The sequence below is a fragment of the Netta rufina genome (genome assembly GCF_964035555.1).
Source record: "Netta rufina genome assembly, chromosome: 2".
NCBI lineage: Eukaryota > Metazoa > Chordata > Aves > Anseriformes > Anatidae > Netta > Netta rufina.
Genome location: NC_140124.1, coordinates 157775092 through 157790828, shown reverse-complemented (window position 1 = coordinate 157790828; position 15737 = coordinate 157775092). Strand labels below are relative to the sequence as shown.

Sequence of the window (15737 nt, the reverse complement as noted above, 5' to 3'; positions counted from 1 at the left end):
CAACATAAAAAAGCCTTGGTTTGGGCTCTTTGCAGCTTGGAGACAGAAAGACGCAAGCACCGCTCCGTGCGTTGGCTAAATTTCCCCCGTTATTATTCCCCCTCACACATGATGCTCCGGCTGCATTGTCCTCCAGGTTTTAACGCCGGGGAGCTGGAATTTTTAAGGCTGCTTCCATCTGCAGCCAATTATAAAAAAAAAGCCATCAAAAAAAAAGCTGTTTACAGGCTGTCAGCTCGGAGCGGCGTCGGAAAGCAGCCCCGCCACCTCCAGCGAGAAGTCGCGGGTAAGAGGTGCATGAAGGCAGCCTGACATCGATCCAGCCTGTTAATCCTGCACCCCGGAGCTCTAACAGCTCCAGCAGAGCGAGATGCTTGGCTTTTGGGGCTCAGTTTGGGCTTTCGAGGCTCCCTTTTCCCCAGAAGGGGAATTCCCTGCTGGCACAGCAGCGCTTTGGGTTTCCAGTGAGGAGCCGCGCTCTCCGGAGAGAAGGATGCGAGCCCAAGGAGATGGAAAGAGCAGGGCAAGGATGCACCAGGGGTTTGTTCTCTTGCTCAGCCGCTGTTCCCCGTGTCACCTGCTGTCCCCTGGCACCGGAGCAGAAGGGCTGGAGCGGAGGGCGCGAGACGAGCCCGGAGATATTTGAGAAGTTCAACCTGGGCAGGGCCCCGCTGGTGGAGCGGAGCCGGGAATGCCAAGCTGGACGGGACCGCTGCTCCCCCCGTGGGGTCAGCGGGAGCTCGCCGGTCGGCCCAGTAACCCAGCTTCACCTTCCTCCCTCCCTCCCCAACCTCCTGCCAAGGGCGGTGATGGAAAATGTTCATTAACGGCATTCCCGGGGCTGAACGAGGCTCTTCCACTGGCCCTGCCAGTTGCTGCCTCCTCCTTTGCCAGGTCCGGGCTAAAGAAGGCAGCGCTCTGCAGATAACCCTTCTTGCCCGACCCCTTCCCGCTGTGTGATGGGGCCGGGGGCCATTTAAGGCTTTTTGGGTGCTGAGCAGCACCTCGAATTTCACCCAGGGCTCCCTGGCAGCCAGGGAGGAGTCCCGGCCGCGGGGCTGCCAGCGGGCACCGTGCCATGGTCGGGCACCGCTGCTGCAGGCTGCAGGGGAAACCCCAGAACAGGGAGATGGTAGAAGGGGTTGGAACAGCAGAAGCACCCCCTGGGGCTTGTCCCCATCCCATTTCCATGGGGTGACCCCGCTCCATGGGGTGTCCCCACCGTGGTGGCATCACCCGGGCGCCCGACGCAGCCGCCGGCTTTCTCCCCGGGGGCGTTTTGGGGGGGGTGCTCCGGGTTTTCTCTTGCCTGGAGAAAGGAGCCAGATGCTTTTTCGCTTTTTATGGCCCAACCTGCCCGTTGGCGGGGGTCCCGCGGGGTATAATTAGCCGCCCCGACAGGTGGAAGGGATCGGGTGGCTCCTGCCACCCCGCAGCCCCAGCGCTGCTTCACCCCGGCCGACACGCGGCGAGCAGCTTTACAGTAACCCCAACCCTCGCCGTCGCCTGCCTTTAGGGCACGGGGGGGCACGAGGAAAAGAGCTCCCCCTTCCCTCCCATAAATAAATAGAGGGGGCTTTTCCACCCTCTCTTTTGAGCCTGGAGCCGAGGAGCTGCTTCCCCAGGACCCCGCGAGCTGCAAGCAATTCCCTGCCTCTCCCTGCAGCCCCGTGAGAGGAGGGCCAAGCGTGTTTGGCACGGAGAGCAGCGAGGAAAAGTCATTAGAAAACCGAGCCGGGGCCCCGAATTAGTCGCGGGCGGTTTGTTTTCTTAATATTAAGTCTGCCTTCGCCAGGGAGCCAGCGACCAGCTGGGGATGCTCCCGCTCCCACCGCAAGGTGTTAACGGGGATGGGGACGCACGTGGCACTGTCCCTTGGCCCCTCCAAGCTGATATGGGATGAAACAGCCACGTTTCCTGGCTTTTTCCCAAATCTGTGGTGTTCTCCGTCATTCCTCGGTGTAGGGGCAGCAGTGCCAAGTGCATCCATGCAGCCCTTTGAGGTGAGGGCTCCTTTTCGCTGCCCTTCTCCTTCCCACGTCTGGTTTTGCGTTGGACGTCACCCGGGTTGAGGGGTTTGCTCTCCAGATCCTAACATTTTGGGAAAAAATGACCCGAAAGCTGTCCTCTTGGTGCCTTTTCCAAGCACTTGCTGGTGGTCCACGGCTTCGGCAGCCGGAGGGTTTTGCAGCACCGCAAGTTGGGAGGAAGGCAGGGAGAAAAGGAGAGCTGTTTTCCCAAACTTCCCTCAATTTTAGCGCGTGTTTTCTTGATTTGCTGAGATATTGGCTGCTTAACCAGGGCGAGAGAAGCTTTGAATGCTGGAGGAGGTGATTTTCACGCACTCACTCTTGCAGGGCGCTCTGAAGATAAGATTTAATGACCCTACCAGCTCCTGAGAGCTGGCACCAAGCACAGAGCGGATTTTGCCCAGTTGTGTGCTTCTCCAGCACCCATCCGTGGGCAAAAATAGGATTTTATTTAAAAAAATAGAGCAGTGCTAAACCCTGGGCACTATTTGGAGAAACTCAACTTTCGGATTACGCATTGGGTTAGCGATTTACTTGCTGCAACCTCCTGGCAGCTCATAGAAATAGAGGAGGGGAGCGCAGGGAGATGTTTCTATGAATTTTCCACGTCTGGCTTGATCCCTGCGGGGCTTTTCCCCGGTTCTTGCACCCCCGCAGAGCCGCTGTCCGTGTGTCTGTCCGGATCCCAGCCCTCCTGCCGCGTTGGCGACCTCCCCGGCCTCCAGCAGACGAGCTCCTCGCTCCGCCACCGATGTCGGTGTTCCCTTGGGGCCACCGAGCTGCCGGCCCCGCTGCCCTTTTGAGCGGGGACCCCTCGGTCTGCCACCGCTCCGGCGGCTCAGCGGGGCTGCCGCCACGTCCCCGAGGTCACCGCAGGGGGCTGGTCCCAAACGGCTTCACTTTGAGGGTATTCAAAGGGCAGGAGCCCCGTGATCCATGATTTCGCCCTGCAACCCCTTGCCGTGTTTCTCTACCCGTGGATTTGTCCGCTTTTCCCCCAAACCCAGGCAAAATTTTGGCGTCTGCGCCGCCCGGGAGCGAGGAGGTTTTGCAGTGCAGGCGTTCAGGTGAGACGGGAGCCACGCAGAGAAACAAGGGGCTGGATGTCTCGGGGATTAAATCACATCCAGAGCTGCCTCGTCTGCCCTGCCAGCGTCTCTTCAATCATTTCCCACTGCCAAAAAGTGCCCCAAAAGTCCCCAAATCCCGGGAAGTGCTGCGGATTTCCCTCTCCTTGTGAGGATTTTGGGAGGGAGCCGTCGCCACACTTCTTAACATCTCCCTCTTTTTCTTTTCCCTGGCAGTGCAAGAAGAAGCACACCCTGGTTTGCCCGGACTTCGCCAAGAAGGGCGTCTGCCCCCAGGGCGCCCGCTGCAAGCTGCTGCACCCGCGGAAGAAACGTCAGCCCCGAGGGGACAGCGCTGATCCCCCCTCCAAGTGCCGGCGGCTCTGCGAGGAGACGGGCAGGTAGGAAAGGAGCAGAAGGTTTGGGGATATGTCCGTGGCCTCGGGGGTTTCTGCAGCCCTTCCTCCTGGAGATGGAGGAGCCTTGGTGGTGAATCCACTGCAGAAAACCCATCCAACAGAACGAGGGCAAGAGGAGGGCTGGGGTGGTGCTAATTCCTCGCAGCCCATGGGCAGGTCTCGCCCTACCCATCACCGTCACTGTCACCTGGGGTTTTACGCTTTAAGCATACCAAAAATTAAAACCCAGCTGAAACGTGGGTTTTAAAAGCCCCGCAACCTGTCTAAAAGTCCTGGTTAGCAGGAGGAGGAAACTTCGCCCCTCTGCAGCAGGATGGGGTGGATTTGGGACGGCACGGGGGACCCTAAAAGATGCCTCCGGCCACGGTGCCGGCCGGGTCCTGGTCCCCATCCCAGCCCTGCCTTGTATGGTCGCGGAGGGGACGAGCTCTCAGCAGGCTCTGGACTTATCCCGGGTGACAGAAGAGCCTTGGAATGACACCCAGCTCACGTCCCCCGTGTGAATGAGGTGTAAAATAGCTCCTTGCTCTTTTTAGGTAAGGAGGCATGAGCGCGGGGCATCCTGCGCCCGTTCCCGGCCCCGGCTCGGTTCCTGGCATATCCTGCACGGGAAAGGGAGCACTCCCCTTGCCAGCTCGAAGAGTTTGAAAGCTGCCTGGGGAGGTTTTTCCTTTATTAGCACCGTCACCAGAGATGTCAAAGCAAGCCTGACTGTCACGTTAGCTGGGCTCGCAAGAAATCAGAGACAAGAGGCAGCCCGGGATGGAGCCCGAGGATCCTCCGCGTACCCAGCGGTTCTCCTCAGCTTCTTCCCGTGCCCGCGATGCTGAGTGCTTCATTTTTCATTATTAATCTTCTCATTTTGCCAGGAACCACCCAGCTCAGCCCTGCGATGACGGGGAAGTGCCCGGCCCCTCCGGCTCGGAGCAGGACGTGAAGTTTTGGAGAGACGCGGACGCCTCGCCAAGCAGCCGGCTCCAAAAATTGCCCTCCTTCATCTCCCTCCTGTCCTCCACCTCCCCCGGGGACGAGGGCTGCAAAGTGGAGAGGGACGAGGACGAGCCAGATGACGAGCCAGGTAGGAAGCTCTGCACTGGTTTTGCTCCGCACTGCCCCGGTTCATTGAGTGGCTTTTCCCGTGTGTTTTTATGGGGTCGGTGGGTTTTATGAGTCCCCAAACCAGTTTACTGGGAGCCCAAACGGGGATGACGACTGGGACTCGCATCTCTGTACCCACAGGGGCAGCAGCCCCGATACTAATTCTCTCAGTGCTCCTGAAATCACGCCATAGGATTTTGTCCCCATCTTGTATCTTCGGTGGCTTCCTCCTTACCCTATAAATTACCCAATGATGGATCCAGTCTTGTTCCCATAACCCCAGCAGACCCAGGTAGGAGGGAGGAGGTCTCAGGGGGGTGTGGTGATGCCTTGCCCTACTGCTGGACCCACAGAAGGCTGTGGTCTCCGGACCTCCACGAAAAAAATTCAGTTTTAGGATGAGCAAAACTCGTTAAGCTTGACAGCGAGCAGCTCCCGCCTTGACATTTTAAATTTGGGGTAAAACTTGGGGAGACGTTTCAGCTGGTTGACCTGACTGTGAAAAAAAAAACAAAAAAAACCAAAACAAAACAGGAGGGAATCGGTGAAGCAGGAGCCAAAGGAAAGGAAAGCAGGGAAGGAGTTGCAGATGTCTGTAAAAGGATCTGATGAGGAAGCAGTTTCCCTGCCAGGGGGATGCAGCCATCGGGCACCCAGGTTTGCCTCTGCCCGGTGCTGGGATGCGTTTGGTGATTAAAAGCTCATCCTAACACACCGAGGGGCCAAAGGGGATAATGATGAGCATCACCTAACGAGAGAAAAGGAGCCCTGGCCACCAACAGGTTTCATCCTGGTCATCCCAGGAGGGCGCAGGATGAGGCTGCTGGTGGTGCTAGAGGATCTAAATGATTCACCGTGCCCAAATCACCTATAAAGCCAGGAGTGAGGGTATATTTGGGTCGGTTAGGATGGGTCCTCACGTGGCTCCGGGTGTCTGCGATGCGGTTTCGGGATCTGTGCCCTCCCCGAGGGGCGGCTCTGCCCGTAACGGGGAGCGCGGCGCTAATATTCAGTTCCTGCTTGCAGACCCTGAGGGTGACACGCAAATTGGTGGGGTAGGAAATCAGGAGGAGGACAGGTGGTTATTACGGAGTGATCTGAATGGCTTGGTTAAACGCTCACAATTTCAGAAAATGCCCTTTGAATACTGGAAAATAGGGGAGGAAAGGAGGAAAGGCGCGTGCAGGAGGGAAGGTGCTGGTGGGGCAGGTGTTTGGGGATGACTTTTAGGGTCCAGCTTTTTAGGCTCACCGTGATCTTAACGGGGTCTCGGTGCACGTCCACAGCCTTGGGATGTATAAAAAGGGGATTGGAAAGGAGGGAGGAGGTGCTGAGCTCGATGCTGTCCTCACGTGGGGACAGACCCACTGTGAGTCCCCAGATGGAGACCCCAGTGCCCGGGACGAGCTCCTGGACATCTCTCGGTGCCTCCCCATCCTTCGTCACGTTTCCTTCTCAGGGCAGGGGCAGGAGGGAGCGCGAGCATCGTGCAGGTAATGGGCTCCTCCATATTTCACCTCCCAGTTAAATAGCCTGCGCCGGAGCCTAACTGGCCTCCCCGCGCTAATTGTCAGCGAGCGCACCAATGCAAACCATTCCAATCGAGTGCTAATTTAATTAGAAAGCACCCATTTTAGTTAATTTGTTCGAGAAGATCACGGAAAACTCCTGGAGAGAACAGATGTTCCCCTCTCCCCCGATGAACATTCAGGGGTTTGTAAATGGCTCCACTCAGCCTTGTTTAGGAGAGAAAAGAGGATTTTATAGCTGCAAACGACCCTTTCTGTAAACATTTTACAGCTCTCTGCACGTTTGAGTGACGATAAACCCCTAGCAACTCGGCGGGCTGCAAATTTGCGACCATACGGCTATCATTTTATTGTCATATTTCACGGTCGTAACGTTAATGGAAGATGCTCGCTACAGTCTTTTTTAACGGCTCCGCTGAGCACGCTCAAAAACGCTTTGGCTTTGGAGGAATTCATCGAGGTGCAGCGCTTCCAGTTTTGTTTACAGCTTTCACTTCTGGAGGAATCACTTGGAGAACACAAATCCTCGCCGCCGCCCTCCCTGCCCGAACCCGCGCCGTGCTCGCTGCCGCCGGGGCTGATCCCGATCCCGTTTCGCCCTGCTGCAACCCCATGGGGCTGGGTCCCGGTGTGAACACCTCCTGCTCCCAGCCCACGTTTGGGGCTGGTTCCCCCATGCAAATCCTCGTGGTGGGATGCCTTGGGGAGGGTCTCCACCACCTGCAGCATCACCTTCAGCGCTTCTCCTGCCGGCGCGCGCTGTTTGCCCCAAATCTCTGCGTTTTGGCGGCTGGACGAGGCAGATGAGAGCCAGCCCTTTGGGTTGACGTGGCAAAAAATGCCCCAAAACCCTACAGAAGGCATCTTTGGGGCTGGTGATGGAAGGCTCGGGTGCGAGGGGGGTGTCCCGGGGAGCCAGCATCCTGCCAGCGTTGACCCCAGCAGGACCAAGTCGTTTCTCCTCTTGGTAGGGTCTGGTTATCCATTATCATGGATAAAACACCAGGAACTCTCTTTTTAGCATTGTCCCAAGCATCTCCTCATGGTCCAACCCTCTTGGTGGCCTCCACTCGCTCCAGTACGTCCCCATCTTTCTGTACTGGGGACCCTGAGGGCTCCAGGTAGATATCAAAGAGGTTTATTACAACGCCAGCAAAACCCCGAAAAGCACCGCTAATGAAATGTTTATTGCACGCCTTAGCGCTGAACTTGGACTTCTTCCTGATAAAGCTGAAGCCTTTTGTTTACCCGGGGAAACAATTTTTTATGCCCTGGCTTATACCGATCCGTTATTCCTTGGGAACTTCCACCGAGGGTCTGGCTCCTCCTGCAGCTACCGAAGGCAGCAATTATTTGAGGGCAGGTCGTTGAAGAACGCAATTCCCCGTTAACCTGCTCTTCTTCGGCCAAAAAATAAACAAATAACCAGTTCTTTGGCCAAAAAAATGACCAAAAAAAAACAATTCTCTGTCTTCCATCCCAGTTACCTCCAGGATTTTTCTGGGGATCTGAGTCCTGGCTGGTGGCGGCGCAGAGATCTTGGCTCTCCTGGTGGGGGTCATTTCCCCTTTTTGGAAGGACCTTGGCCATGGGGAAGTGATGAGGCAGTGGCCATACATCTGGTCTGCTTCTGTGGCTTCTTCTTTGGTTGAGGCCACCTCCGTGGTGTCTTCTTTGGGTGGGATCACCTCCCCAAACGGGCTCTGCCTCTCCTGCTAGCAACTCCCAAATCTTTGGGCAATAACTCCCCAAATCTTTGCTCTACCCCTGCTTAGGGGCGAGAAACTCAACGAGAAACTCAAACCTGTGGATCATCTAATAGGGGACATGGGATGGAGGACAGTAAGTTGGCTCAGGACACCTCATGGACACCGAAGCACACACCTGGCTGGGTCATCCACCAGTTTGGGAGAGGTGAGGAGACCGATGGAGAGCTGAGGAAAGGTTTTGGCCCCACGGAATGGCTCATCTCCTTTCTTTGGGGTCTTCTGCTCCGGTAGGATAATTTAAGAGGGTCTGGATGGCGAGCTGAGCACGAGCAGGAGAACCCATCTTCCTTCCTGCTGCTGCTCATCTCGTGGTTATCAGCCAGCAAGGCTCAGGAGGAGCTCAGACCTTCGTGGGACTTTCCTGGATCTTCTCCTGGCACTTAGCAGATCTCCCCCGTGACGGTGAGCGGCGCGATGCTGCCCTGCGCGCCCGGTTCTCCTGCTCCTCACCAGCCCCGGGCTGCTGCACGCCCCGTCGGGCAGGCAGTTTAATTAGAGAGCCTCCAAACTCTTTCATAACCGAATTAACAAACCTCTAACCTAATTGCTTTCCTCATGCCAAATGGATCGAGCTGCAGGTAGCGAGCTTTCCCGGTAACGTGCCGGCTCTCCTCGAGTCCTTAGCAATCCCATCTCCTCCTCCCGAACCAGCAGGTGCTGGGTTTGGGGACCCAAAAGCACTGAGGGTTTGGGGGCTGTTTGAGGGTGGTCCCCGCAGCAGGACACCCTTGGGTTGTTCTCATCCATCCTGTTTTATCCATGTGCCGACTTCAGGCATCCGTCTCCTGGTCCTGGATGCTCCCAGCTGAGATGGAAGGTCCGAGAGTTAAGAAACTCCACTGATGTTTATTTAATTCCCTTCTTGCAAAGCGGCCAATTTATTCGGAACTTCCAGTAAAGCTGATGAGCGCCGTGGCTTTTTTCTAATTGGGCTCTCCGTCTGAATCAGAATCGCCCTTTCTCATCCCACACTTGAAAAAAAAAACCCTTTCTGATTCACTCCCTGCCCGCACCTCGCTGTCTGCACGTTTCCAATCCTCTTTCCTTATCGATTGATCGGCAGGCGAGGTTCAGACCTGCCAAGTCTCTCTTGTTTTCCTGAAATCTGCTCCTTCCATATTAATTTTCTACCCGTTTTTTAGGGTCTCATCCTCCTGGGACTGAGGGTCTGGAGACCAGGGCTTTCAGACTTTGCTTAGGATTTCTGAAGACCCTTCTCGTTCGGGCTGCCACTTGGAACCCCTGTCATGTCCCCCTGAATTATTTAATGACCTGAAAGCTGGAGATGGAAGAACCCTTGATGATGACGAGATGATGAAATCCCATCTCCTTCAGCTTGGCAGGATAGGGCAGATGTTCAACATACCATACTCTGTGTTTTGTAGGGGTTGGGAGGCAGCCCTGGTGTTGTCTTTGAGGATAAAAACTTGATATTAGGTGGCAGACGAGGGCCCCCTCCTGCCCAGGCACCTTCTAGCTAAATTAAAAACCTGAAGAGGAGTGGAGAAAGTTGGAGAGCGCTGCAGATGCCCCTCGGGAAACCATCAAAACCCCCCAGCAAGCTGCTTTTTTCCATCTGAAAACCCGTTTCTTGGAAATTCTGGGGCTTAGCCCTTGCTGCCGGCCTTTCTATCCCTGCTTTTGTCCTTGGGCTTTGCAAAAAAAGGAAAAAAAAAAAAAAAAAAGGCCTCCCTCAGCCCAAGTTCCTCCGGAGCTGACTCAGCTGCAGGAAAAAAAAGCTGCTCCGGAGGCAGCTTCAGCCTCCGGGCTCCCCTCAAGTCACCGGGGAGCAGAAAAAGGGATATTTATCCTGGAAGGGTGAAAAAAATACACGTGGGATTTGGGGGAGAAGGGCAGGAATTTCTCCACCTGGGCCGTGCGTGGGCAGGGAGGTGCCAGGATGCGCCGGGGCGCCCCGAGCATCCCCTTTGCTCCCCGCCGCTCCCGTCTGAGTAGCTGGGAGGCTGACGAAGCGCGGCTCTCCTGCTAATTGCAGCCCTCTCGTTAGCCTGGATTTGGAGAGGAGGCATCCCTACAACAGCCAGCTTTCTGGCGAGGCTTTGATGGAGGAATTTGGAAAATCGTTCGCGAGCTTTTGCAGTGCTCTCCCATCTTCCCCGCATCCCATCGCTTCGGGATTTGGGCGCCTTCCAGCGGCTGCACGGTCCCCGTGGATGCAGGACACCTCCTGCCGCCATCCTTTACCCCAGCTGCCTCCCAGCCTCGCAAATCGGGGGAAAAAAAATCATTTTTCAACACTCAACATCGAGCAGGGAGGGGATTTGGGGACAGAGAGCAAAGCCACCTCCTTTTGTCCCCCGTCCCGGGGGATTCCCCGCTGGCAGCGTCCCTCCAAATCCCCTAAAACTCCCCCGTCCCATTCTCCCCCTTCCCTCGGCATCTGGCTGAGGCGGATTTTGTTTCACTTGGTGGGTGCAGCTGGAGCCGCTCGGCGAGGATGCGTCTGGGGGAAGGCCGGCTTTTATTGAAAAATCTAATGGTGCCACCTGAAGCGTGATTTACTGCCGTGTCCACTCCTCGGACTTGATAATATATTTCTATTAGATTTCCTCCTCTTCACTCCCTTCTCCCGGCGAAGAGTGGCAAGTTTCTCCGTCTGCCTGACACCTTCTTCGGCTTAGGCAAAATAAATGTTGATTTTCATCAGAAGTAAGAGCGCTGGAAGTCCTAATTCTCCGGCGAGGCTGACAAGCTCAGCAAAAGCGGCTCGGCTCGGCGCGGAGGGCTCGTGCACCAGCCCCGCGCCTCTCCTCGGGAGCGCTTCAATCATCGTAATGAAAAAGGGGCTTCTTCGCCCGGCTTTCGCTAACTAGAAATGATATACCTGGGTTCCTGGAAGATGGATTGTGTCGCTCCCGAAACGCAGAGGGGGTGGAAGGGAGGGAGGGAGGGAGGGAGGAGAGGGGAGGGAAGGAGCGGAAGGCGCGCGAGATGCGCCCCGAGATTGATCGCGCCATTTGCAGGATCCGCCGTGCGCAGAGGCAGAAAATGGAGTTGGGTTTGCGGGGCCGACGGCGTGCCGAGGTTTCCCCCCGGCCCCTTTCCACGGGCAGCATCTCCTCTACCTGAAATCGGAGGTGAGAAACCGGCCCCGATTCGCCTGGCTGCCCTTTTTACAACCCACCGTGATTTTATTCCGTCACCGCCGCCGCGTCTTGCCACCCTCGTGGTGATTTTTTGGAGGAAGACTTTAAAAACCGGAGCTCAGCTCCATCAATAGGATAGAACAGAATTCTATAATTATGGGATTTTAGGAAAATCAGAGCTCGGCTCTGTGCAACCCTGTACAGGAGTCAGGGAGTTAATTGCGGTCGATGCAGAAATCAGCTTCGGGTTTGTTTCTTTCCTTTTTTTTTTTTTTTTTTTCCCTCTCCCCCCAAAGAAATCTGGATTTCTCCTTCCGTAACAATATTTGCTTTGAATTGCAGAGCGTGGGCTCTCGTGCCGCTTGTAGGAAAATGAGCTAAGGACGTTTCTTCGGGGGAATTGAGCCGTTTGTAGGGTTCCCCTCGGACTGGGGCTGCAATCCTCGCGGGGCAGCGATGGGGAGACGCTGGTCGTCCCCTGTAAGGCTGCTTGGGCAGCAGCCCCGCTCCTCTGCTACCATTTCCCATGGGATTATAGCGCCCATATCCCAAATTTTAGGGATGCTGGGGTCACCTGGAAAATCAGGAGAGCCCTGAGAGGCTCGGCGGGGTGCGGGTGGCTCGCGCCGCCGCTCCTCGAACCGCATTAGGGTGACTGATGGCCGCGGCCGTCGCGGCTGCTCTGCAGCCCTCTGATGTATGGGTGTTATATTAAGGGTGGAAAGGTGCTAAATGAGCCCTCTTTATTTTACATAAATTAGCTCCCGAGCCATGTATCACTGCCACGGCGCCCGGCAAGTTTGGTTACCCAAGTTTAGAAGGGCAGAAGAGCTCGCCGACGCGACCCGACGCTTCCCCGCCGAGGGGACGTGGTGCTCGTGGGCTTCCCGGCGCTCGGATCGGCTTGGGGACACCCCTTTTGTAGGATTTCTGCAACGGGGGTGCTTTGGATGGCCAAAGAGATTAACAGGGGTCAAACCAGAGCCCGTTGTGTGCTGCTTATTCTCCAGTTTTATGACCAAAACGCCTGGGCGAGGTTTGGGCTGGGTCCTCTCCATCTCCTCCTCTCTGCTCTCCTAAAATCCCAAATGATTTTGAAGTCCCAAATGAGAAGGGGCTTCTCCGGGTGGAGAACTTGGTGAAGTTTGGGCTCTGTAGGGGCATCTGGGACCCTTTTATAGGGGCAGCGGGCACGGGGAGGCAGGGTTTGCTTTCCTCCTCTCCCATCCCTCGTTGCTCCTTTGCTTCCAGCTGTTCCTCGCGTCTGGCGGGCACCCAAAAAAGCGTTTTTTTCCCCTGCTTTTTCCAAGGGCTGGATGGGAAACGGCGCTGGGGGGACTCAACCCCGTGGGGACTCCCTCTGGGAGCAGGGCAGCAGCTGGAAGCCGAGAGCGGAAAGTCCCCGTGAAAACCAAAGCGGAGCTTGCCGGCGGCGGCGTAAATCCCCCCCCGGGGGAGGAAGCTTCGCCTTCTCCTCCTCCTCCCCGCTTCGAAACAGCAAAAAATCCTCACCCAGAGCACCTGGAGGGGATGCTTGGGGTGGCTGAGCTTTCATCCCCCCTCCCCAAATCTCGGCGTCCTCGGGACGGGGCCCGGCCGCCAGCAGCAGCGCCGTTCCCAAGCGAATCCCCAAACCCTCCCGGCCTCGAGGCACCAGAATTGGGATTTGCCACGGCCTCGTCACCTCCAGGTGGCAAAAACCCATCGGCTCTGCACTCCCCCAACCCCCCTGGGTGGGTTTGGGTTCTCATTTTTCCCTCTGCTGCCTCGGATTTGGTGATGGGCGGCTCGGATGCGTGCTCCGGGTGCCTGGGCAGGTTGTGACACCCACCTTATGCTGCAATAACCTTTTTTTTCCCCATAACTATAGGATTTTGCAACCGATTCAGTATTCTGTGATGGGGAAGGGACCTGTGCACACCCTCATCCCTTGCTGGGGGCTGAGGATGCTCGGAGGGGTTTGGGGAAGCCGCAAGCTCCATCCCAGCCACCACAAAACATCTGGCGGGGAAACACGGCCCCGGGAGAGGGGACAAATCCGCACCAGGAGGCTGGGGACATTTTTGGGGAGCACAACCGGGCTGAGCACCACGGGGGGACACTTGTGTCCTCGAGGTTGGGCTGGCAGGGCCGTGGTGGAGCAGCGCCCAGCACGGAGCCAGAAAATCCTCACCGGAGCCAATTTCGGCTGCGCTCTCAGTTTCGGGGGCACGGCCACGTTTGAGGGAGGAGGAGTGGATGACATTCTCCCGATTTCTCCCTTTTTTTTTTTTTCCTCCCAGCTGGCACCAAGTGGAAAAGGACCTTGTCGTGGGCGGCCTCGCGGGACCCCGAAAACGCCTCTCAGGAGGAAGGTGGTGGCAGAGGTGAGCTTATCCCCCTCCGGAGGTGGAGCACGAAGCCGGGGCGCCGTGGGACACCTTCCACCTTTATTTTTTCTTTCCTCCTTCCAGGCAAACAGCTACAGATCAAGCCCCGGCTGTGAGCGTTGTCCCCGCGGCAGCCGACCAGCTCAGGAAAAGCCAAAACCAGGCTTCACCGCCTGGCACCTACCTCAGGACCCCGTGCCGGGACGTGGCACCCCCCTTTTTTTTGCGTTGAGTTTTGGGATGTGGTTTGGCCAGGGAGCCCGGCAGCGGCGCGGAGGGAGCGGCGCCCAGTCCGTGTGGCTCAGGGAGGTGGTTTTGTTGAAGCTGTTTTGTTTTTTTTTTTTATTATTTTCCCAATAAATTCTCTTTTAAGGTGGTTTATTTAAGGCTGAAGGGCAGGCGGGCGCTGCTTGGATGCGGGACCCGAGCACCCTGCGGTCGGCCACGGCCACGTGCCCGCCTCCAGGTTTGGGACAACGAGCCTGATGGTCTCAAGTCATTGTGGTGAGATGTAGCAGGGCGTAAAGCCCCCGCCTGGCTCGGCTTTCCCAAAATCACAGCCCACCTGCATCCATCCTGCTCCGTCCCTTCTCTTTAGGAGTGTTTGGAGCGGAGCCACATGCCAGGCATCACCACGGGCAAATTCCCTCGCAGCACGCCCGTCCCAGCGGGGTTTTTGCTCTTTTGGAAGACCCCAACCAGCTCTTTTGGGGTCTTTGGGAATCCGGACAGGAGCAAAGCAAGCCTCCAGGCTGGTAGGAAATAACCCCAGGAGCGCAGCTGCTCCACGCATCGTGGGCGCATCCTAAATGTTGAGCCGTTGTCCCTGCTGCGGGGTGGATCTAATATCTCACGGCATGGGTGTGATGAGCTGTGCAAATCTCAGCTCCCGGTGGCCGCTTGCTGGCCAGCCAGTGCTGTGGGGCTTTTTTTTTTGCATCCGTGGGTTCAATTTCAGCCCCAAATTCAGTTTGCTTTCAGCCTCTCGGGTGCGATTTTGAGGACGGGGAGGCAGGATTTGCCCACCCGCTGTCCCTAAACAGCATCCCCCAGGGGCAAACTCGATCTAGGAACCCTTTGGGGAAGAGGCAGGGCTGCACAAAGCAGGGCTGCGTGCCCCGTGGGGACATTTTCCTGGCTCTGCCTGCCCGTGCCAAAATATTTGTGCACCAAACCCCTTTTTGCTCGCTCCCCACGTGCGCAGCACCCTTCGCCCTGCTGCTGGCAGAGCTCGGCCGCTTTCTTTACACCCCTGAGCCCCTCCTCGGCGTTTCCAACCCGGAGCCAGCTTCAGCAGGCACGGGGGGGTGAGCTCAGGGGGTGCTCGGTGTCCCCGGGGAGCTGGCACCCAGCTGGGCTCGGCCGTGGGGTGGGCAACGAAGCCACCGCGCCGCAGCGGGCTCAGCTGCAACCGCGGCTCCGGCAAGGCTGACGGCTGCGTTTTCACCCCCTCCACGATCCCAAAGGGGGGTTCACATCCCCGAACGAGCTGGGTGAGTGCACCCCACCGACATGGGGTTGTTGTCACCCCATCCACACCCCGCCTGGTTCCTTTTTGGGGTCGCGGGATTTATGGCAGGAAACCTCCCCCCCCCCAATCCCGGTCACGTTTCGCCCCAAGTGCCTGGCGCACGGCTCAGGGCATGGCAAACCACCGAGGGCCCTATTAATTAATTAATGCCTGTCGCCTCCCTGGGTTCCTCGTTATGGGCAGCCAGGGGGTTTAATGCCACGTGGAGGCCAGCTGGGGGTGGCCGTGTCCCCAGCATCCCCCCCGGTGTCCCCCTTCCTCGGTGCGGCGGGCAGCGCACGGCGTGTGTACGGAGCTCTCCTCGCCCCGAGCTGTTTTTAATAAAGATGTCATCCCGCCCCCCTCCCCACCTCGTTACCTCCACGCCTTTTATTAACCTGTGCGTTTTGATATTTAAATAAAGGAGTTCCTGCCTGGAAAGCAGCGCTCGTCTTTCAGCGACGTGGAGTTTTGGGGGTGGTTGTAGGGGGGGAAACAGGCACAAATCCCCCTCCTGGCAGAGGGGCTGCACCCCCAAAACCCAAATCTTCCAGCGTTTGGTTTTTAAATTGGCTGAAAAAAACCTCCAGGAGGGGTTGGCCAGGGAAAGGTGTTTTTATTTTTTCCCATTTTCTAAAAAAAAAAAGCTGTTTTTTCTTCATGTGGTGCCTGGTGGTCTCGAGTCAAAAACCGAAATTCACCCCAAATCACCCTGGAGGAGACGGCGAAGTCCCCGGGGGTGGCCAGCGAGGGGTGAAAGTGGCCGAGGAGCTTTGGCAGCTCCGGTACCATCCCCAGCCCAGGGGCACGAGGCTGCAGCCCCCGTTTCCGAGCAGGCT

The 15737-nt window shown here is 57.0% G+C and overlaps 1 protein-coding gene across 2 annotated transcripts in view; it reads left to right on the top strand.

Moving 5' to 3' along the window:
* The window catches only part of ZC3H3 (zinc finger CCCH-type containing 3), a 119806-nt gene extending 106042 nt beyond the window's left edge, over positions 1-13764 (top strand). For both annotated transcript variants that reach the window (XM_084282630.1, XM_084282629.1), the window contains 4 exons: positions 3335-3498; positions 4386-4594; positions 13302-13385; positions 13473-13764. In XM_084282630.1, the coding sequence (XP_084138756.1) occupies positions 3335-3498; positions 4386-4594; positions 13302-13385; positions 13473-13504 (489 nt within the window). In that variant the 3' untranslated portion in view covers positions 13505-13764. The remainder of the gene's footprint in view (positions 1-3334; positions 3499-4385; positions 4595-13301; positions 13386-13472) is intronic.
* Positions 13765-15737: the final 1973 nt, after the last annotated feature.